At 47.6% G+C, this 23,089-nt stretch overlaps 3 protein-coding genes across 3 annotated transcripts; 1 reads left to right on the plus strand and 2 right to left on the minus strand.

The window, feature by feature from the left end:
- Nucleotides 1-328: 328 nt before the first annotated feature.
- F5J12DRAFT_898372 (POT family-domain-containing protein) lies at nt 329-2,787 on the plus strand (the record flags this gene model as incomplete). Its single annotated transcript, XM_051748106.1, has 13 exons — nt 329-548; nt 601-635; nt 701-707; nt 763-779; nt 837-964; nt 1,020-1,347; nt 1,400-1,465; nt 1,517-1,856; nt 1,911-2,047; nt 2,100-2,222; nt 2,275-2,366; nt 2,433-2,584; nt 2,639-2,787. 13 exons carry the CDS (start codon nt 329-331, stop codon nt 2,785-2,787), a joined length of 1,794 nt encoding a protein of 597 aa, XP_051594739.1.
- Nucleotides 2,788-18,049: 15,262 nt separating this feature from the next.
- On the minus strand, nt 18,050-20,104 carry F5J12DRAFT_532232 (uncharacterized protein). Its single transcript, XM_051739910.1, has 11 exons — nt 19,720-20,104; nt 19,534-19,666; nt 19,443-19,470; nt 19,350-19,388; nt 19,225-19,296; nt 19,112-19,169; nt 18,856-19,058; nt 18,696-18,802; nt 18,529-18,640; nt 18,208-18,473; nt 18,050-18,147 (listed from the first exon to the last, which is right to left on the minus strand). The coding sequence occupies exons 1-10, from the start codon at nt 20,006-20,008 to the stop codon at nt 18,357-18,359; spliced, it is 1,158 nt and encodes a 385-aa protein (XP_051594740.1). The 5' UTR covers nt 20,009-20,104; the 3' UTR covers nt 18,050-18,147; nt 18,208-18,356.
- A 1,210-nt stretch (nt 20,105-21,314) lies between these two features.
- On the minus strand, nt 21,315-22,127 carry F5J12DRAFT_774688 (heterokaryon incompatibility protein-domain-containing protein; the record flags this gene model as incomplete). Its single annotated transcript, XM_051742299.1, has 1 exon — nt 21,315-22,127. A coding segment is annotated over one exon (813 nt), but the record flags the coding sequence as incomplete, so codon positions are not given.
- Nucleotides 22,128-23,089: the final 962 nt, after the last annotated feature.

Here is a 23,089-nt window from a genome sequence, read left to right on the forward strand (position 1 = left end):
GTTTCCGCGCGGCGTGTCCGCATGGTCGGTACAAGCTTGTTCCCTGCAGCTGCGATCGTGGTATGGCACTTATCTGGTTATGTAACTCGAGTCTTGCGTCGGTGGAGAATAGTCGGGCCTAAAACCCTCTAAGTTCGGGATTGGACCTTTCTAATTGAGGTTGTGGGGTATTTGTGCCATGTGCAGCATTCCCCTTCTCCCCCCTTTCACGTATCTGCGTATCTCCTTAAAATGAAATGCGCATGGAGATTGTCTGTCCCTGTGTGTATCTCCTCGACTCCCATTCCTTTCCATATCCTCACGACGATTGTCTACATTCACGTCTAGAATGGCCGGCTTGGAGCTGGACCGCGAGATTCCTGCTGCTTTAGCAGTGGTCGAACGCCATGAGAAAATTGCCTACGACTATGATCTGCAGAAGAAGGGTACAATATCAGATGAAACTGCCGATAAGGCTGATCCTGTTCACGAGGGATTGGAGTTTCCAACCGAGGAACAACTCGTCACTCTTCGCAGAGTGTCAGACACCATACCGTGGACCGCTTACAGTTTGTTTATACTCTTGTGCACGTACCTGCGTTTCCTGACGTAGTTTGATAGTGATCGCTGTCGTGGAGCTGGCTGAACGGTTTTCTGTGAGTATTTATTTTTTGTGACATTTGAAGTTGAACCCACTGAGGAATTTTTGCGCCATGCATAGTACTATGGTATGTATTCTTTGACTTTCCGTATCAGCTCTTCAACTTTCTTTTCCTGTGATAGGTTCAAGCGCGGTCTTCGTAAGTTTTTGCTTCGTTCTTCCCAAATGCTCAACAGCGTCTCACTGAGCGTGGCAGGTCAACTTCATTCAACAACCTCTTCCGCCCAATTCAACCACCGGCGCAGGCGGTTTGAATGGCCAATCTGGTGCTCTTGGAAGGGGCCAACAAATGTCCACGGGTCTCACGACCTTTTATCAATTCTGGTGTGTAATCCCCAGTGGGTGCTCGCCTCAGCCAGATAATCTCACCACTACGTAGGTCGTACATAACGCCTATTGCAGGTGCCTACGTTGCGGACACCTATTGGGGTCGTTACAAGACCATTTGCGTGAGCGTCGCAATTGCCATGCTTGGCCATGTTATCATGATTATCTCGGCTGTACCTGGTGTCATCGGAGGCAATGCCTCTGTTGGTCTTTTTATCCTTTCTTTGATCATCACTGGGATGGGCGCCGGCGGGTTTAAGTCTAATATCTCCCCTCTGGTGGCGGAACAGTATCGCCGGACAAAGATGTTTATTGCAGTAACAAAAACGGGGGAACGCGTTATCGTGGACCCCAGCTTGACAACGTCCAGAATTTACATGGTAAGATGTGATGTCATTTGGTCCCTATGATGTAGAGCTCATGTTGCGCCAGTATTTTTATCTCTTCATTAACATCGGCGCGCTCATTGGTCAGATAGGCATGGTATACGCGGAAAAGGTTAGAGTTACACGTTTTATCTTTATTTGACCGTTCAACCTTTCTGTCCAGCTCGTCGGGTACTGGCTGGCCTACACGCTTCCAACTGTTGTTTTCCTTCTCTCCCCTTTGGTCTTGTGGTATGGACACGGCAAGTATCACACTTCACCCCCAACGGGTTCAGTGCTCGCCACTGCGGTTCGTGTGTGGCGATATGCTATGCGCGGACGATGGAGCTGGAATCCTATCAAGACCATTCGGAACCTCACCGCCGATGACTTCTGGGAGAGTGCCAAGCCAACCAGAGTGGTCGGTGAGAAACCGGCATGGATGAGGTTTGATGATAACTGGGTGGAGGAACTTCGGCGTGGGTTTAAAGCTTGTTCCGTGTTTCTATGGTTCCCAATTTATTGTGAGCTGCCAATTTCGATGCATGTTGGGTGATGATGCGAAGCGGAACTTGCAGGGTTGTCCTACAATCAATTGAATAACAATTTGACATCACAAGCTGCCACCATGAGCACACATGGTCTACCTAACGACATTCTTTCCAACCTGGATCCTTTCGCTCTCATCATCTTCATCCCGCTGTGCGACTTGGTCGTGAGTACCCTTGCTCCTTCCCTTGTTGTCTGGTTTATGGCGACCCTACCAGTTCTACCCGGCTCTCATCCGATGGAGAATCAACTTCAGGCCCTTGCAAAAGATCGCTTGGGGGTTCTATAGCGGTGCTGCAGCGATGGTATGGGCGGCCGTCGTCCAGCACTACATTTACAAGGTAATCTCCCCAGTTCCCGTGTGATGACATCTGATGGGTACCTAATCATCAGACAAATCCATGCGGATACCATGCCGGTACATGCGTTGACAACAATGGGAATCCGTTGGTATCTCCCTTGAACGTGTGGATTCAGAGTGGATCGTGAGTACCTGAGTTTTCCCATCGCTTCTCTTTTGCGGACAACAATTCACTTATGCGTGTCTTCAGATATGTCTTGATTGCGTTCAGCGAGATCTTTGCTTCGATCACGGGTCTGGAGTATGCGTTCACTAAGGCACCGAGGAACATGCGATCGCTCGTCATGTCCATGTTCCTGTTTACAAATGCTATTGCTGCTGCTATAGGCGAAGCCTTTGTCTGTAAGTGCTTTGTTGCGCGTTGCTATGTGGGCGTATACTGACTACTGATGGTAGCCCTCTCGACTGATCCGCTGCTCGTCTGGAACTACGGTTCTGTCGCTGTTATATGTGGCGTTTCTGGTATCATTTTCTGGATCCTCGTGAGGAAGTTGAATTCGCAGGAAGATAAATTGAACAACATGGCTGAAGGACGGTTTGACTGATGATCTGGTCGCTGAGATTTGAGGCAATGAGAATGATTACTGCTGTTAAATTTAACTATTTACAAGTGTAACCGGTAACCAACGATATATGAACCACCGATGCATCATCGATCATTCCCACTCCTGAATTATGCAAAGCTTTTGGGCATTTACGGTAAGGGAACTCGAATGCCTGAAAAGTAATAGTATGGTCAGTCCATCCGAGAGGTACATACAAGGACATATGAACGACAAAGTTCAGAATTGCAGATATGTAAGTAAGCAGCTGGAGTGCGAAGTCCATCAGACTGTTGAGCTTGAACATGTGATGTGATTTTGCATTCATCCCATGCAAAAAAGACGGAAGAAAGGAATCCCAGACTTGCCTTCTGAACCGGAGCTTCGTCCTTGCCTCTGGTGTGCTCATACAGAAGCGAGTTCCCTATGCAATTGAAACTCCGACTGTAAGGTTCGACCGACGCTGTCGGCCGCCCGTCACTTGTTCAATATTCTTTTGACGTTTCTTCTACGTATCTCATTTGTGATTGATCTAGCTCTTATTCACACCCGTTCTTACTGATATCGCGTGCCTGTTCTCTCTACTATAAAAAGGGCCATGTATCTTAACGTATGGAGAGAATTTTCCTATGTACCGGAAATACAGACCTTGGTGTCTTGGAACTTTGAGGTAACCACAGGAAAGCTCCTTGTGTAGTGTCATCACAAGTGCCTCACTTTGCTGTTGCCACTACATATTTTTTTCCAGCCTATATGGTCTAACCCCAAACCCTAAATGATATCCCCACTGATACCTTCTCCACCATCTGCAGAACTGATCCCCTGCAGAGACAAAAGAGTAAGTATCCAAATACTTAATAAAAAGATGGTTAACACCCGAGTGTCCATTCACCGAGCAACAAAAGCTCGAGCATCATCCTTACCTCCTAGCCTGACGACTCAGCCTGGTGCTGAAGTCATCAACAGGTCCCTGCTTCTGAAGCTGACTCCATTAGGAAGTCAGTATTCCACCCCAGTTGGTAAGCCCATCAAGGGTAGCATCCAGAGCTACAGCAACATGGTTAAAAATGGCTCTAGGAGCCCCAGTCTGGTGTACTGTGGTGTGGCCATAGACACTCCCAGTTTGAGCCCTAGTTTGCCAGTGTATCCTGGTGATGACATTGTCCTGGAGACCTCACAAGCTAGATCTGTTAGAGTTCAGGTACCAACTCACAGAGATAGTGATGCCTTACCCAATGATGTCCAATGCAAATCCATGTCCATGTTCCCAGTGAGTGAGACAGAGGCAGAGCACACTGAATGGATGAAAGTGGTGCACAGATGATTGTGCAATTGTCATGCCCAAAGTGAAGTAAGATCAGATGTCAGAGATGCCATCAGACAGGCAGAATGACGAATGACCCCAGATGAAAGAGCACGAATCTGGAGGAGGTCTTTGTCAGTGGCAAGAAGCAGTGCTGACAAGTCTATGTCTGAGAGTGATCAATTGCCTGAAAACAAAGATCCTAAAGGGAAAGGCCCTGACCCTAAGAACTGGGGAGGTTTAAATTTTGATGATGCAGAAGTAGATCCTGATGCACAGCATGCAGCCCTTGCATTGTGGAATATGGTGAACATGCTCACCAAGGATGGTGGACTAGAACACCAACCTGGTGCACTTGAGGGAAGCCACTCGAAGAATGCAGGCCTGCATGATAAAGATGGAGGCCTTTTTTGGAGGATGATGCACTGCAGGACTGTCAAGTCTATGGAGAGGAATATACTCAGACTTCAAGTTGGTTGAAGCTGAGGTGCAGTAAGGAAAAAATAAACTGCTAAGTGTCCGCTTTTGGATTACATAATGCTGTGCTCAGTGAACCACAACTAAGGTAAAGGTGATAAACTCCAACACGCCCCTTCAGCAAGTATAGTCAAGAAGGGATTAAAAGAAAACAATACCCATAGCTTCAGAGAAATGAACATGCTTCTCCCTAGACACACCCTTAGTCAGCACATCGGCCACCTGGTCATTGGTAGACACATAGTTGACAACTACTTCTCCAGAATCCACCTTCTCTTGTATGAAGTGATGATGGATCGCAATATGTTTCATGCAGTTGTGGAACATCACATTTCGAGCCAGTGAGATAGCAGATTGATTGTCAATGAGGAGGGGAGTGGGGTTGTGTGATGACACAGTCTCGAGTTCGAGGACTAGGGTACGAATCCAGATAGCTTCCTTCATGGCAGTGCATGTGGCCATGTACTCAGCTTCTGTACTCGAGAGAGCAACAGATGATTGCTTTTTCGATGACCAGCTAACAGCTCCACCAGAAAGGATGAATGTATAGCCAGTAACAGAGTGGCAGTCATTGATATCTGCTGCCCAATCTGCATCTACATACCCGATTGTGCATGCATTTGAGTCTCACTTATAGGTAAGGCAGACATTGGGGGTGCGTCACAGATAGCAAAAAACACACTTTAGCACAGTAGAGTGTTCATGCCCAGGGCATGCAGCATGACAGCTCAACATGCCTACAGTAAAGGCAAGGTCAGGCCTCATTGCTAGCATTGCATACATGAGAGCTCCGAGAGCGCCCTGGTATGACTTGGTGTCGGCCTCTGGAATTTCTAGTTTTTTGAGCTTTAGGTTAGGCTCAATGGGGGTTGCGACGACTTGCCCCTTGCTCATTCCAAAGCGCTCGAGAATACTCTCAACATATCTCTTCTGTGAGAGCTGTATGATACCTTTATCACAGTCACGAAGTATCTCCATTCCTAAAATCCAACATGCCTCCCCCAGATCTTTCATCTCATACTCCTGCGAGAGCTGAGCCTTGACATGCTCAATGGTTGTGCGGCACTTTGAGAGTATTAGCTTGTCATCTATGTAGACAGCAACAACAATGAGTATGCTGTTCTCGACTTTAAAGAAGAGGCTATGGTCGGCCTGGCTTCGAGTGAAACCCAGGGATTCGAAAACAGTCCAAAGGTGAGAGTACCACAACTTGGGGGCCTGTTTAAGGCCATAGAGCGCTCGTAGCAGCTGCCAGACTTTGTTGCTGTCAGGAGGAAAGCCTGGAGGGGGGCAAAGGTATATTTCTTCATCTAATAGTCCATTTAGGAATGCAGATTTAACATCCATCTGATGAATTTTGAGACTGTACCCAGTGGCAAGTGCCAGGAGTATGCGGATGGTTGCAAACTTGGTGACAGGTGCAAACATCTCCATGTAGTCGATCCCATGTACCTGTGTAAAGCCTTTGGCTACCAAACAAGCCTTGTACCTCTCAATTTCACCAGTCGGCCCTCACTTGATCTTGTAGACCCATTTCGAGTCAATCAGTTTACAGCCAGGGGGCAGGGCAACTTCCTCGTACAGTCCAATGGACTTAAAGGTCTGTAATTCATCAATCATCACAGCATACCACTGATCTGCATTGGTGCGTCACATTGCATTGTTGAACGAGCAAGGTTCATTGTCATGTGTTGTGGATGCTTTGTAAGCCACTTCCTCATTCATCTCAGCCACCTCAGCCTCACTGTTGCCACATGCATGCTCTTGCTCTTGAGTGATTTTGTCGATGGGGCTTCCATCCTCACTCTCTGCACCTGAACCCTCTGGCACTGCAAGCTGTTGACTAGGTAAGGTTGTCCTGTCATAGGAATTGATGAAAAAACGATAATCATCATCTCTAGGTGGCACTTTTCATGTTCTGGTGGACCTGCAGGTCTCTCGAGGTGGAATTGGAGTTGGATAGGGCTGCAGGGGTGTCGCTTTATGCATGGTAGGTTTCGGCGTTGTCCTAGCTCACTTTACTGATGGTTTTGAGGCCATTTCAAGCGCTTTTTTAGGACTCTGGCCGCTGCCTGGCATGTTACCCTCTGAGTGTTGTGGGGAATGATCTACCTTTGATCCTGAGTGATCAGGTGTGTTGTTTGACTTGATTTCGACCTCATGGACAACATCTTCACTCTCTCCCTCACTAGACTCGAGATCCCCATCATCAGACTCCATGTGAGCACGGCCTTCCATGCCCAAAGCCCTGATGGTATCCAGGTGCGACGTATTGCCCTTTTGGGCATTCCCTCTTATCTCCACTGGTTTACTAACCATGCCTGCAGGATCTTCTTCTATCCGGATGCGATCTAGGCCTGCTGCTGTGCTTCCCTCATCAAATACTACATCCCAGGATTCGAAGACACGACCAGTGGGCTGGTGTAAGCATAGGTATGCTTTCTTGTTCTCCACAAAGCCCAGATGAATGCATTCTAAGGACTTTGCATCTAGCTTCTTCCTTTTTTCCTCAGGTATATGTATGTGTGCGGTGCAGCCAAAGGTTTGGATATGGGCCAGCGATGGCTTAATCCCTGTAAAGGCTTCATATGGTGTGACATCCTCGGAGATAGCATGGGTTGGTGATTGGTTGATTAGGTAGGCTGCATACTGGATAGCATCTCCCCAATATTTATTTGGCAGTCCAGCATCTTTTAGCATTGCCCACACACTTTCAACAAGTGTGCGGTTCATCCGCTCAGCAACACCATTCTCCTGTGGGGTATAGGCATTCGTCTTCTCGTGGTGGACCCCTGTCAACTTGAGGTAGGCCTTGAACTCATCTGAGCCATACTCCCCACTTCTGTCACTCTGAAAATAATTTGCTTTTTTGCCAGTCTTGACCTCAGCTTGAGCGAGGTAGTCTTTCACTGAGGGGAAGACTTCATCCTTGGATTTTATTAGTTTAACCACAAGGTGGTGCGAGTGAGCATCAATGAAGGTTATGAAGTAGCAGTGTCCAGTTTGGGCTGTAGTCTCCATGGGGCCACATACATCAGAGTATGTGTGGTAGAGTACTGTTGGGCTTTCAACGTTTGACCTGACAGGTATCACCTTATGGTGTTGCTTCCCTTCAAGGCAAGGTTGGCATACAGAGTTCAAGTGCTCAGTGCCAGTAAGCTCCATGCCTTCAACCATTCCTGCTTTAACCAGTTTAAGCACAGATTTTGTACTTGCATGCCCAAGTTGTCAATGCCACAAGTCAAGTGTGGCTACAGACTTTGGTGCTGCAGCTGCAAGAGCCAAGAAAGTAAGGGTAGGGTCAAGTAGTGGAGATGGTCCTTGTATGACAAGTGCTCCATGACTTGGAGAGTGAGTCCTTGCAGCAAGGATGTAGAGTGAGCCCTGATGACAGCCCACACCTACAGTGTCTGTACCGTCAGTGATTGAGCATGTTCCACCCATGAAGGTGACCTGGACATTTCTAGTGGCAAGGTATGCCACTGAGAGGAGGTTTGCGCTGAGATCTGGAACAAAATAGACCTTCTGTAGTAGGATTCTACTGGTCTTCCCATTTGGAAGATCCATACAAAGTTCGATCTGTCCAATGGCAGTAGCAGGAATTGTGCTCCCATTTCCAATGACTACAGGCTGTGGGGGTGAGAGCATCTTTAGCGAAGTGAACCATTTCTGCTGACAGCACATATTCACAGAGGCACCAGAGTCAATGACCCAGTGCGTGTGTAGGTTCTTGCCATTGTCAGTGGCCATGAAGAGCCATAGGGTGCTGTCTTCAACAGGTGAGATGCGTGTGACTTTAGCAACAAGTTTGTCCTCCTTAGGCTTATCCTTTTCAGCCTGTGATGGGGACTTGGCTGCCTCATCAGCCTTCTTCTTGTAGCAGTCATCTTTGACATGGTTCATCTTCTTGCAATAGCCACAAGCCTTTTTCTTTTTCTTGTCATTCCTCTTTCCCTTTTTGTTAGGTGTCTTTGTTATGAGGGCAGTTTGTGCTGAAGAGGTGCAGCGAGACTTCTCTTCTATCAAGACTTGGGAAATGAAAGAGTCCGGAGTTAGTTTCTCATTGGACAACATGAGTATAGTGCAAAGGGTTGAGTATGAGGTTGGAAGGGAGATGACCATGGCTATGGCAACAAGAGAGTCTTCAAGGGGCTGTCCCAGAGACTTTAGGATTGTTGCCTTCTGCCACATGGCATTAAGCTGTGTCTCCATTGAGACGTCATCTGCTAGGGTACCACAAAATAGTTTGCCTATAAGGTAGGCAATCGTTTGCTTCCCTTTGCCTTCATAGCGCTCGCATAGCTTTTTCCAGACTTCTGCTGCTGTTGTGGCATGCAGAACACCACTAAGTGGGTTGTCCTTTAGAGTAAGCATGATTTGAGCCCTTGCTTCTTTATCCTTGTAGTGCCAGTCTGTGCATGCAACTGGATCAGCTGCTGCATCAGGTGCCTTCAACTTTCCTTCTACGAGCTCCCAAAGTCCATGGACATCTAGGATCATCATAATTCAGTACTTCCATGTCTGGAAGTTCGAACCATTGTCTTCGAGGGACGGTATGTCATAGAGTTGACTGGAGGCTTGAGTAGCTTTACCTGAAGGTGTAGTAGAGGTTACTGTTGAGGCAGAGACTGGGACCTTTGAGGGACCGGAAGTGGATGCTGACAGACCAGACATAGTAGACACTTTGTACCAGACTTGATGTGTTCAATTTTCCTAGGATTAGAACTCACAGGCAGGGCTCATAACCTTTTGGAGGATGATGTGCTGCAGGACTGTCAAGTCTATGGAGAGGAATATACTCAGACTTCAAGTTGGTTGAAGCTAAACAATGAACTACCTATGGAGAGGAATATACTGTAGGTAGGTAAGTAAGTGTTCCAATATAATGAATGGAAGGAGTCCCACCTCAGACTTCAAGTTGGTTGAAGCTGAGGTGCAGTAAGGAAAAAATAAACTGCTAAGTGTCCGCTTTTGGATTACATAATGCTGTGCTCAGTGAACCACAACTAAGGTAAAGGTGATAAACTCCAACAGGCCTGACCACTGATAGCGAGAATGTGGAATGTAGGTCTAAGAAAGAAAAGTCTAAGCGCAAAAGGAAGACTAAAAAGAAAATGACTAAGCCTGCGAAGGTGCTCCTGAATCCTGTAAAAGATATGGTGGATAAAGCTGTGCGCCCAGATCACAAATGGCGAGAACATCAAAAGATGCCTAAGGCCATGGAACCTATAAAACAGATCAACCTGAAGAGCTTCATAGGACTCATGTTCAAATGGATAGAGAAGGATGAGAAATGCTCAAAGAAAAATAAGAGAAAGGTGAGATGAAAGTTGGACTCTTCCAGTGACGAGGACTCCAGTTCATCTGAGCCTGAAGACTTGTCCAGTGAGAGCTCTAGCGATGATGGCTTGCCTTCTTCTAGCTCAAGTAGTGATACATTGAGCTCGTCAAGCTCAAGTGATGATGACTTATCCTTGACAAGCAGTGACTCCTCATCTGACATGAGCGAATCATCTACAAGCTCATGAAGATGATGAGGAAGGTCCCAACACTGTAAAGGGCGAGGCAAAGGATGCCATAAATCTAAGAAGCATTCCAAATCCCAAAGAAAGACAATGCTCAAGCCTATCCCACTGGACAAGTATGATGGATCTGATGATGTCCATGCTTTCCAGCGATTTGTTACTGAAGGCACAGCCTACATCACAGATGGCTGAGTCGAGCCTAAGAAGTGCACTTTTATTCTGTCACACTACTTGACTGGAAAGGCACATGAGTTCTATGTGTGAGAAGTGTCTGGAAACCCTTACAAGTGGAGACTTTCAGACTTTTTCACACAACTCTTCAACTATTGCTTCCCTATCAATTTCTGAATGCGACAAAGGGAAAAGCTGCAATCCTGTTATCAGAATTCTAAAACAGTTAAGAACTACCTGTATGAGCTCAATGAGCTGTGGAATATGATTGGGGAAACAGACAAACATACCAAAGTCCACAAGTTCTGGGCTGGCCTTCAAAAGGAACTGCAGAGAGATCTGTGGAAGGAGAAGTTGAATCTGGAGGTTTCATCGTTAAAGAAAATCACTGCATTGGCTGAGATACTTGAAATTGCACAGACAGTCACTGGTGATTATACCTGCAAATCTAGAAGACAGAGAAGTAAGCAAAGGATGTTGGAAAGTGCCACTGCCTCACCAGAGAGCCCCGAATGGTGGAAATCTGGATACAAATGAAGGTGTGATCGCAAACGAAAGGCTAGGGGTGAAACCTACCAGAGGGACAACAATCCTGCTGAATCCTCTAACCAGGGAGGAAGGGGGGGAAAATGCCCAGAAAAACATAAGTGTGATACTCCAAAGTTGAGTAAAGAGGAACAGGAACAGCACAAGACAGAGGGACTTTGCTTCAATTGCCACAAGTTGGGACATTTCTCCAGGAACTGCCCAAGTTGGCACACCATATCCTCATTGAGCAAACCTCCAGGGTTATCTAGCTTCAGCATGGACATCAATTTTGGTGATGTGGAGAATCAACACCAATTGTCCAAATCATCCAAGAACAAACCTGGACTGTCATTGAACTTCATACCTGTCCAGAGATATGCAATCCAGGATGAGGATGATGACCTCCCTGACCTGGAGAGTGTATGGAGTGAAGATGAAAATGACAGTCATGATGATGAAGTCACCACTGACAAAGAGGATCCTAATGCAGGGATGCAAGTGTATGTCTATAATAGTAGACAATTCTGCAGGCCTCACAAGGGGTACTATGGGATTGGACACCCTTTAGAGGATCGGGCTATGGACCTGTTATCGGGAATCTGTTATCTGGGTGATGACCCAGAATCACTATGCACCTACATGGATTCATGGTTCCTTGTATATGACCTGGGGAACAGGAGACACATGATTGTTGAAAGTGAGCATGACATGCTCAGACCTGAGGATGGGATTACCATCAAGACAGACTTGTTGAGCAACCCATCATTCCGACTCGACAGTTGGTATTGGTTCCAAAAGGGAGAGTGTGCTGGGATTCCAAAGCCAGAGTTGTGACGTCAAGAAAGGGCATGGACTTGGAGATCAAAACCCATAGGGCATCCCATTGAAGACCGGGTTGCCGCTGATCTTGAGGAATATAGCCTACAGATCCTGGAAGGGGGAAACCGAGACAGGTTCATGTGTGTTAGGGAAGATAACTCAACCATACACATACTTGACTGTCACATGGAGGTTTGCCTAGCTCTCCCACTGGATAAGGTAACCATACCAGAGTTCAACATTGTGTGCTGGTATGCAAGGGAATTGGTTCACATGCTTATGGAGCACTTATGGAGCAATCCCTTGGAGGACAATGACTCAGGAATTTGGCTCCTGTTTGAAAGCAAGGAGATTAGTGCAAGTGATGAGAGATCAGACTCAGAAGAAAACATACTATGCAGAATGGCCCAACTGAAGAGTGCCAAAGCCCACACAGAGGACAAAACTGTTCTACAATGAAACTCCTTGATCGCAAAAGACTTCACATGCAGGATACCCAAGCTGCTGGTAGTCATCATGCACATAAATGGCCATCCAGCACATGTGCCAATCAATACTGGGTCGCTGGCTGATTTCATGTCAGTAACCCTTGCAGAACAACTAAAGGTCAAGCAGATCCTGCTCGAGAAGCCACTTACCATACAGCTCGCTGTTCAGGGCTTGAGATCTAAAGTGAATTTTGGCATGAAGGCCCAGCTCCAGTACCAGGGGATTGACTGTGAATGATATTTTGATGTCATGAACCTACAAAACTATGATCTTATTCTGGGAACACCATTCCTTTATCAGCACAAAGTAATGGTGGGGCTACACTCACCTAGAGTCATCATTGGAAGCATATTGCCCATGGAGATGAAAGGAGTGCAGGTTTCCACTCTGGAATCACATGCGACAGAAGTTTACCATGACAATCTCGAAAAGGCGAGAATGTACTTACAAGAGCTCACCAAGCTGCTGTGCTCTCAAGCTGGTGCTATGGCACTGCCCCCATTCTGAGTGATCAACCATGAAATACCCCTGATTGAGGAAAAGAAAGTCTATCATTGGAGACCATCGAAGTGTCCTGATGCCATGTGTCACTTATGGACAGAAAAGAAGAATGTCTACCTTAAGACCAGTCATTGGGAGTTGACAGCTGCGTACAATACGTGCCCAATGATGCTGATCCCAAAGGCAGGGAACCCACCTCAGCTTTGAGTGGTGGTCGACCTGTGAGAATGAAATAAGAACACTCATAAGCTGTCCTCACCTATGCCAGATATGGATGGAATGTTGAGACTGAGTGGCCAAAAAGCCTTATTGATCAATCATCGATGGTGCTGATGCCTACAAGCAGATACAGGTGGTACCAGAGCATGTTGAACAAATGGCAGTAATGATGCCTGACAGAAACATGGTCAGTCTTGTCATCCAGCAAGGAGATTGTAATGCACCAGCCACTTACCAAGCCCTGATGAATCACATTTTCAGGGAGTATATTGGCTCCTTCATGGACATGTACCTTGATGACATTATCATCTATTCAGACACGTTAGAAGAGCATGTCTGACATGTCAAGACTGTGTTGGAAATACTCACCCAAGAAAAGCTATACCTGAGTGAAAAGAAGCTCAAGTTTCTGACCAAAGAGGTAAAAATCCTGGGCCATGTGGTCACTGATGATGGGATAAAGATGGATCCTGATAAAGTTGACCACATCCTCAACTGGAAGGTTCCAATGAATCATACACTGTGTAAAGGATTCATTGGGTCAGTTGGTTACCTCACAGATGATATCTACAAAGTCCACATACCTCTAGGGGTGCTCACCAAAGCAAGCACAGAGACTCACCCCTTTCGATGGACGTTCACTGAGCAATGGGCCTTTGAAACTGTAAAGTGATATGTTGCCACTTGCACACAACACTGTCACATACCCCTTGATTACAGACCAGACCACAATCCTGTCTGGGTAATGACCGATGCTTGTGGGAATGGCATTGGCAACATTGTAGCACAAGGAGTGGATTGGAAGTCAGCCAAAGTTGCCACGTTCTACTCTGCAAAGATGTCTTCAGCTTAGCGCAACTATCCAGTCCATGAACAGGAACTCCTTGCAGGAGTGGAAACAATGTTGCAGCACTGGGACATCCTCCAAGGCATACATTTCACTTGGGTAACTGACCACAAAAGCCTGACATATCTGTTGGATCAGAAAGACTTGTCTGGGTGACAGGTGTGATGGTTGCAGAAGTTAGCTGAATTTGACTTTGGAATCAGGTACATACCAGGAGAGGAGAATGTTCTTCCAGATGCTCTTTCCCGAATGTATGAGTTTGATGCCCCTGGGACAATCCGTGCACATAGCGAATATCTGCATCATGACCTGGACATCGAGGAGACAGTACCACCAAAGGAGAAGCAGCAGATAATAAGCTCACCTTTGTACATAGGCATTGAAGCACTTGCAATGTCTACCAGGGCTCATGCACAAACTGATGCCCCTGTTGGGCCTTTGCTGATGGAGCAACCATCAGCTCGCCAATGGAAGCTGGTGCTAAATCCTCCAAGGAGACCTCCCACACTGGTGATCATGAAGCAACATTCCATGCCAACAATAGACCCAAATCTGCCTGAGGATGAGGGTGGCGAGATAAAAGTTCCTGCTAAGGATCAGCCAGAGGGAACAGGAAAGGGACCTGTACAGTGATGCTGTGCTCTTACACCCCCAGCTGAGACTGGTCGACCAGAGACCAGAATTGAGTTTGCATGATGAATGAAGGATCATTTTGTTCTTCTTGGACCAGGTGAATGAAAGAAGGGGGGGAAGGGTAGTGGACCACCCCCTGAACATGCTACAGACACATTGCCAGACACACAGAGCTCATTGCCGAGCATGCAGGGACTAGATGATACAAGCGATACAAGCATGGCAGGCAATACAGAAATGAATCTTGTGCCCCTCATCATGTACCCAGGAAATGAAGGCGTACTTAGGGAAGCACAGAACAGATATGGCAAAGACCCATTCTTTAAACAGATACTGGATGCCCCAAAGGCATTCAAGAACTTTGAAATCACACCAGATGGTTTCATTCAATTAAGATTGCAAGACCATGTTGTATTCTGTGTCCTGGACATTGCAGTAAATGATAAATGACTAAGGGAAATGGTCATTGATCAAGCTCATTCCCTACTTGTGCATCTAGGTGCTAGAAAAATGGTATCCTACATATGAGAGTTCTTATGGTGGGACTCTATGGTAAAGGACATCACCACATACTGCACATCATGTCAGACATGCCAACAAAGCAAACTGCTGACTCATAAACCCTTCGGACTGCTGAACCCACTCTCTGTACCATCCAGGCCTTGGGAAGCAATTGGAGTAGATTTTGTGGGACCACTCCCTGAATCCAAAGATCATGATGGTGAATATGACTTGATAACAGTGATCATCGACTTGTTAACATCCATGGTACATATTGTGCCAATTCGAACAACATACACTGCCCACAAAGTAGCAGAATTAATGTTCACCGAAGTGTATAAACATCACGGCTTACTTCAAGCAATCATTAGTGATCGCAATGTTTTATTCACAAGTACATTCTGGAAATGCCTTAATGAACTAATTGGGATTAAGCAGAAGATGTCGAGTGCATACCATCTGGAAACAGATGGCACTACTGAACATGCCAATTGAACCATTGCCCAGATGCTGAGATGCTGCATCAGGCTGAATCAGAAAGATTGGGTGTCACACCTACCTGCCATCAAGTTCACAATCAATAATGTGACATCAGAGTCAACAGGCTACACACCATTCTTCCTGAATACCAGATGGATGCCCTGACAGATGATATGAGACACTCCAACAAGAGATGAGTGCTCGAGCATATGAGCATTTGCCAATAAAATGAAACTCACCTTGTTGGACGCTCACAATGCAATTCTGAAGGCATGATTGAAACAGACAGTTGGCGCTAATAAAAAGCACTGAGTGTGTCCCTTTGTTACAGGTGACCTTGTATATGTCTCCACAAAGAATATTAGCTTGTCAAAGGGGACATCACGAAAACTTGTACCAAAGTTTATTGGGCCATACCACATTTCAGATGACTTCAGGAATAATTCTTATTGTGTCGAACTACCTGATAACCTGAAACAAAGAGGCATTCACGATGTGTTTCATTCATCATTGCTAAGAGTGCACATACCAAATGATCATCAAAAGTTCCCTGGGCAGAAGGATGATCAAATCCCTGAGCTCAGAGGAACGAGCCGAGAATGGGCTGTCAACCAGATAAGTCATTGTGGCAGCTGCTCAGAGGCAACATTCAAGGTGCAATGGACAGCCAGAGACCAAACATGGTTACCATTTGATGAGGTCACTCATCTAAAGGCACTAGCCAATTATTTCAAGGCCTTGGGATAGACAGGATAAATGAGTTGCAAGATAAGGGTGACAGGGGATCATCCAAGGATGACCCCCAGGTGTTCCTTGGACACTTGGTACCTCACCCCAGTGGAACCTATAAAAACCACCCACACAATGATAGAAATCTGTCTGCTCACCAGGTCCCCAGGTCAGTCAGACAAACCCCCAATCAAAATCACTGTACCCATCCCTGACAACACACACCTCCACCTCATACTGCCTACCCTTGTCACACACCCCAGCCTCATCATTCCTGCTCACCTCCTCACCATCATAGTCATCAGCCACATCAACATCATTGCTACTCTCCATCCATGCAAGGGAGAGCCAGAGCCCACACACAGCCTAGATCACCCACTGTCAGCTCACATAGGAATCAAGGGTGGTTTGGTGAACATACCAATCATAGACCTCCTCACATGTCGCAACCAAAGTTTGCTAATTGTAAACCCCCTGCACACTCGGCCAAAGCCATTGCTCACATATATTGTCTGGCATGCTCCTGTGGTAGTCATAAACCAACCTCCTACCCAAAAAGAAAGTCGAAGGGTTGCTCACCCCAGTCACCGCTTGAAACTCAACCCACACATCCACAAGACTTAGATCCTGACACCTCAGAGACACTCCAACACATGCTAGCAGACATCATTAGCAACTTGCTCAGCCTGGACATAGACAAACCACCTACTGCTGATCACCACTCACCTGACATGACAACCCCCACCTGCTTCTTATCTGTAGAGCAAATCGGCCCAGACTTCTTTGCTGTGTGGGCTCCTGCCAGTCTTGGGGAGGCAGAACAGTGCATGCTGGTCCATCATGAGCAGATGAAAGCTTACTTTACCTATGATAGGGTGTTGCAAGGAAATAATGGTGACCCACTTGACATACCTGCAGGGTATTGTCAGTTCCAAGAGGCATACAACCAGTCCACTACCTTGAAGTCACATTTTGCTTACCATGAACCTGGTCCAAACACCCACACTGTGATTGTGGGCCCAGCACCTACTAGGGAAGAGGTTCTTGGAACCAACACAGATCTGCAAAGTAAAGAGGAGATCGAGGGTGGACAAGTACTTAATGGCGCAGAAGCAGTTACACTGCATAGTTTGCTATGGGAGGCTGCCGGCAAGGTTGGGCATCAACACGAACACACTATGCATGGCTTCCTAGAGTGACGAGAGAAAAGAGGCAAGGGTCGTTTTGAAAGAGGACCTTTTGGTGGACATCCCGGCGCATCCCCCTTTGGTGACCAACACTCAGATAAAACAAAAACAGGGAAGTCTTCTGAGCCCCTCTCTCGGTCAGCCCGGTGCCGTGAGTGATCTAAAGCCCATAATCATCAGGCAACACCCGCTGTGAGCGTATCATCTGCTGCCACGAGCACCGATCCTTTCTTCCAAAACTTCGCTGACTTACCTGTCACAGGCCCTAGCCATCTCGTCGTAGATCTGCTCAATGTTGACGCCTGCGATGTCGAAGGTTTCAGTGACGCTTTCGACGAGAGTTACACTGAATTCGTGGGTACTGAGGGCGACGAGGAAATGACTCAGCCAGGTAAAGCCATCACAGGTGCCGAGGAAGATGCTGCAGTGGCTGGCTTGGGGACTGCTGACAAAGCTGTCACTGGAAATGCCGCCTGGTAACTGATAGTTATATCCACGCTGTGATGATCGAGGATAAACTTCGGACATCGACGACCCACACATGGTTCATCCTGGCAAATCCGATCTTGTCCTAGGAAGCCTCTGAAAATCGTGCATAATCATGCCGCGCTGTGGTGCGATGCAAAAGGTAACCTGACCCTAACTAGACGAAGACACCCATTACTTTGAGGCACCAGCCAGTGAGTATGTGTTGACTACTACATTCCTCATAGCATCGCGATCATCATCGATGGGGTGAATTTATTCAGATAAAATATACTCGCCAAGATCCATGTCTACTCGACCACTGATGTAGAGGGAATTTGAGAGCTTGTCCTCGGAGTGGCACCTTCGGAATCATTGCTGATGGTGTCCCTCGGAGTGGATGTACCGGACCACTTGGCTTGCTCTGCAGCTCGAGCATCAAGTAGTAGTTGATGTTTCGATGTACCCGCCCCTGCATCAAACATGATCCTAGAACATTGTACATTCGGTGATTTGCATCGACGCCATATGCCAAATGATGTCGCCTACCGTTGCAAGTGAGCTTGATCATCACCTGAGTCGGTTAATGAACGTATAGCCGAGTAAATTTCCTGTAATCCCTGCTGACGGCGATGACGTTGCTACGTTCTAGCGTGTGATACCACTTACTTCTATGTTTCCTTCCCTCCGAATGTAATTCACAACCTGAACCATGTCAAGTGGCGTATATGGAAATAGAAGTGGGAGAGATGGCTTGCCTGTGGTAATAGTTGGTCCACTTCTGCGCAGATCCCACACCAACAGAACCACAGGATCTATTGATGAAAGGACCATCAGTATCAAAAGGTAGCAAGTTGATGCTTTCCTTGCCTTTCCTGTGATATCCTCCTCTAACGCTCGTTGTTCGTCGTCGTCCCTTACTTCATCGAGTCTTGCTTGGAGTACATCTATCTCTTGTACCATGGACCGAGAGTCGAGTTGCCTACATATATCGTTCAGGGCATGGACTGCTGAATGGTAATAGGTATGGTACCGACCTGTCATATTCAATCCGGCTCTCTGGGTCTGGTTGTCTAGAACCGGGAGGCATTAAACGATGGAAAAACGAAGCATCGGAAAAGGTGGTATCTATGTGATCGAGTAGCTTTTTGTGGTTAGGATTAGCACCAACCCTTTCACGCCGGTAGCGACACTTACACAGGCACTCAGAGTCTGCGATATGGACTCCAACTCGCGGTCCACTTTCTGCTTTTCATCAGCATACCGAGGTGGGGCGTCATCCTCTGCACAAAGAATTTGGCACCGCTCACGCAAGAGAGGTAACACAACTTCAAGGCGCGGGTCCTGTGCGACACGGGATTGCCGGCTGCCCATAAATAAGGATGCTAGTAAGCCATGCCCTAAAGCGGCAGTGTAAGTTTATGGGCGAAAATACCCAGTGTGACGGGCCAACCTTCCGCAGTAGTTGTCATCATCCCGGAGAGCCTTTCGAAGAATGTTATTTTTCCGACCTACATTCAATGGTGGGTATGAGCGGGATGAGGTAATGAGAAGATGAGTACGCACGTAATTTCTCAGAGGCTGCAGACCAAACATGTCTGAGAAGAATTTGATCGCTCTATCTTTCTTCTGTCTACTCTGTTGCTATCGTAAGTAAATGTTTGCACGTTTCACATAGTTCCCAAACGTACCGCAGACTTATGACGGGCTCCAGGACCTGTAGACTGATGCTGAACGCAGTGTGATCAACACAGACAAACCCCAAGCATAATAAGAGAAGGTACCATATGCATGAGGGCGTAAAAGTGCTCCCTACATCCCGACACACGGTATCAGTAACAGTAGTAACAGTACATACCAATCCCATGGACTTACCGAATGCTTTGGAATTGTCTCCTTCTCTGTATAAAAGGCGGTTCTCTTTGCCAAACTTGCGGGCTTGCGACAGTACATAGTGGAGTCAAAATCCGTGGCTCTGTGGAGTAAATCCCGCTGTCTAAGGCTGAACCTGATAATCGAAGTTAAAAATTGAGCAGGGTACGATCGTCGCGGAAGTCTCACTGGCCCTAAAACCATTCCTGTCAACTCGATAGAACCCGTTACATTGTATGACTGTTATGACCAAGTGTTTGCCTGCAGCACGGGTAGACAACGCTTTCAGCAACAGCACAAAACGTTCGTTGATGGGAAGCGAGAGGCCTTTTGATTCATGCAGCGCCAGGTGTGCGCCCTCGTCATGGTGTGCCACAGCACGATCGTCCAGACTACTCATTGGCCCCCAATAGCTAAATACGTGGGAGACCACGGGGAAATAGGCTGAGTCCGTGGGATCGATGTCAAGGAGCCTCATATCATCAAATATATTTCCGGCGTGCTCGAAATTACCATTGACATAGTCGCCATAATCACCCAGCTATTTATATCAGGCTTGGAATGAGGATGAGTACGCATGGCAATACGCACCGCAATCCGTTGACCAGCACACTCGTTAAGCAGGGCAAGCCATCCGTCCAGATACAAGCGATAAGAATGGCGAACCAAGTTCATAGGCCCCGGCATATCAAGGCCACTCCGATCGTTCTATGGTAATGCAAATGGTTAGGACGGCATTTCGTGAGGGAGACAGTACCAACTGATGTAGTTGTCCATCCATGTGGCCCGTCACAACAACCAGGGCATTGGTGGACATCAACCGTAACCTTGAAATTGTCCATCTCCCATCTACCCCAGACTACCCTCACAGCCCAAATTGATCGAGGAAGGTGCGCGTGCTTGATGAAGTGGTCATTACGGCGCTCATCGCTGTGATCTTCTTTGGGCATACTCCGAGCATGTTCTGCACGAGCACTCCACATTCGATCATATGCTCTCTTGCCAAAGCTTGTCCATAATGTCTGGTTTCCCTCTCGAGTTGCAGGGCGATCATCATAGACGATGTGCACCCATCCTCGACCGAGGTAGTATCCGAGGCCAACTGCAAAGCGACACCCATGACTGTCGTTGGCATAGACTATGACAATGAGATCGTCTGTGAGGGATGAGAGTGAGACAGCATCGCCTTTAAACTCGCGCGGGTAGGTACCGCAGCAGGTGAATTCATGGTATGAGGCATGCTTGTCATCTAGTTCAAACTCGCGGCGCGTCTCGTTGGCGTCTTGATGATGAGTGAGATGGAGTGTCTTGAATTCTGGATACACTGCGGCCCGTGAAGCACTGCGGACATCACCGCGAGTCGTGGGAATGTCCGTAGTGCTTCCGATCGCGGTCCTGTCAAAGCTGAGTCCAGAGGAAACCAAATCGATGGTGGCCAGGCCCAAATCATTGCTACATGCCAATATGGCTGTGAGATGAGACGGAGAGTCGCGAGAGGGGACGACGGGCAAGTATACTTGGATACCGGCATTGCTAATAAAAAATGTACGAAACTGCTGGGAGTGCGTAGCTTCACGCAACGCAGCCTCCGCGAGTTCGAGTTTCCGTCGATGTGCCCCTCTGCGCCTTCGGGGGACGCGCTGTGGGCCTCCGAAATCCTTTTCGATGTACTCCGTGCGTAGTTTACCGACAAATTGGTCGGGTTCCACCTTCCTGATATCGCCACAGAGCCGGAAGTCGCTTGGATCCTCTGCCAGAACACTGCCCGACCTTGGTTTCGGTGGATTCCATGCAAATATGCTTTGGTCGCTGGATTCCCGGATGATTTCCAGTTGTAGACGTCGAAACGCCTTTTTACCCTCTCCATATAACATGGGCATGTTCACACCGAACAACCCCATCAATGAGTATGCCCGATCTTCCACGCGTGTCGTCTTCCGGTCGGCTGCCCAGGACATGATTTGTGCCACACTAAGACGCTTTGCACCCAGGCCACCCCTCAAAACTTCATATGGAATTCCTGTGATTTCCTTCAACACAGGTGCCAGGCGTCGTTTGTTGCCAATAGGGACCCAGTCCTTGTTGAAGAATTCGACTTTCTTTGGTGCGATGAGCTCCTGCAGTGTCCACCCCCGCATGAACCACTCTGGCCAACCGTCGGATTTGTCAAACTTGTGGCGGTCTCGCTCGCTAGGGACGCCTGGTTTGTCAACGTCGTTCAGGTACGCATAGCACACCTGGGCATTTTGGTACCACCGATACATCGAATTGATGGCTTCCGAAAGTTCTGAACTACTCCGCTTGTCGATGCAGCAGGTATCGATCCACATCCACTTGTAGCCGTCCTTCAGAGCTTGTTCACAGCTCCTGGTGATCTTTTGATAGCCATCGCGTTGCCTTACTTCATCTCTCGTTCGCTCCTCCATCTTCGTGAGCCCAATCATCTCTTCGTACCTGACCTCGATTCCCCAACGATGTGACAGTATGGCATAACTTGTGGTCTCGTCATCAAGATCCTTGAGGACTTCACGGTCGGAAACCGTCTGTTGGATATCCTTTTCGCGGTCGAGAACAGCTTTCACGTCTAGTAACCTCATCTTCCAATCAAGTCAATGCAAGGTTCAACATGTCAGCAAAGAATCACACGTACTCTATTAGGTGTCCGAGCCTACAGAGTATTCTTTTATGTGGCGAGTTTCAAGTGCAGGTCGAAAGGAAGACGCAAGACTGATGCTGGTTGCTGGACACAGGTCTTAAGGGAGGGACACAAGTGTGAACGTGAGTGCAAGCTGCTGTGTTATATATTCGGCAGCCACACACAAGGGGTATTTCGCGTTCGACGCGGACACCAGTTTTTGTTCGCGATACGGCCCACGAGATCTTACCAAGATTACGAGGTAGCGGGATCTTCAAAGGTCTCCATTTAGTACATTTCAGCCATTCACTCCGCAGTTGCGGTTACGGACCTGTAGTGGCGTCTCCGCTGACCCAACCGTCTGCCACCATACCAGCGCGGGCACCGATGAATTTACGCGGGCAATCGCTGAACCGCTGTCGGAAACTTCAAAACAATGATGCTGAACGCTCTCACCTTGTAGCCGGTGTGAGTGATGCGACTTCATCGCGGCCTCTTCAATGCCAACCTATAACTAACTCGAGGTGTGGTCGCAGCGCATCTGGTCCATCCTCCCTGCTGGCGAGCCGTCCTTTACATGACCTGGGTTTCTCGCTTACGTGTATTATGGAGACCAGGCTGCGAGGCCTCCCAGAGCACCTCGGTGCTGGAAGCGCGTCAGGAGACCTCCTTGAAGAAGTCGTCGTTGAGATCTTCGTCGTTAGTCCGCGCTCCATTCTTCGTGACATTTCATGCTAGACCGATCTGAAATTCATGGATAGGGGGAAATGAGATGCAAGGACTCATCTACGCGCACAGAGTGCGCAATTGCGCCTCATTCGTCCAATTAGGGCGTACCGTCGAGCTATTACGTCCCACCTGCTTTAACGATATGGTTTTCATTTCCCATATGCCCGCCCCTTTCCATTCAGGTTTGCCTTCTGT

Source organism: Pisolithus orientalis (assembly GCF_024613125.1).
Source record: "Pisolithus orientalis strain OTSU chromosome Unknown F5J12scaffold_78, whole genome shotgun sequence".
NCBI classification, from domain to species: domain Eukaryota; kingdom Fungi; phylum Basidiomycota; class Agaricomycetes; order Boletales; family Pisolithaceae; genus Pisolithus; species Pisolithus orientalis.

Bases quoted from the DNA above. Each gene is read 5' to 3' on its own strand.
- F5J12DRAFT_532232 (XM_051739910.1), bottom strand. From the start codon at position 20,008: ATGAGGCTCCTTGACATCGATCCCACGGACTCAGCCTATTTCCCCGTG. The intron at 19,667-19,719 runs GTGAGACTTCCG...TTCGATTATCAG, and splicing joins CAGGAATGGTTTTAGGGCCA to GTTCAGCCTTAGACAGCGGG. The intron at 19,170-19,224 runs GTGCGTACTCAT...CATTGAATGTAG, and splicing joins TGCAGCCTCTGAGAAATTAC to GTCGGAAAAATAACATTCTT.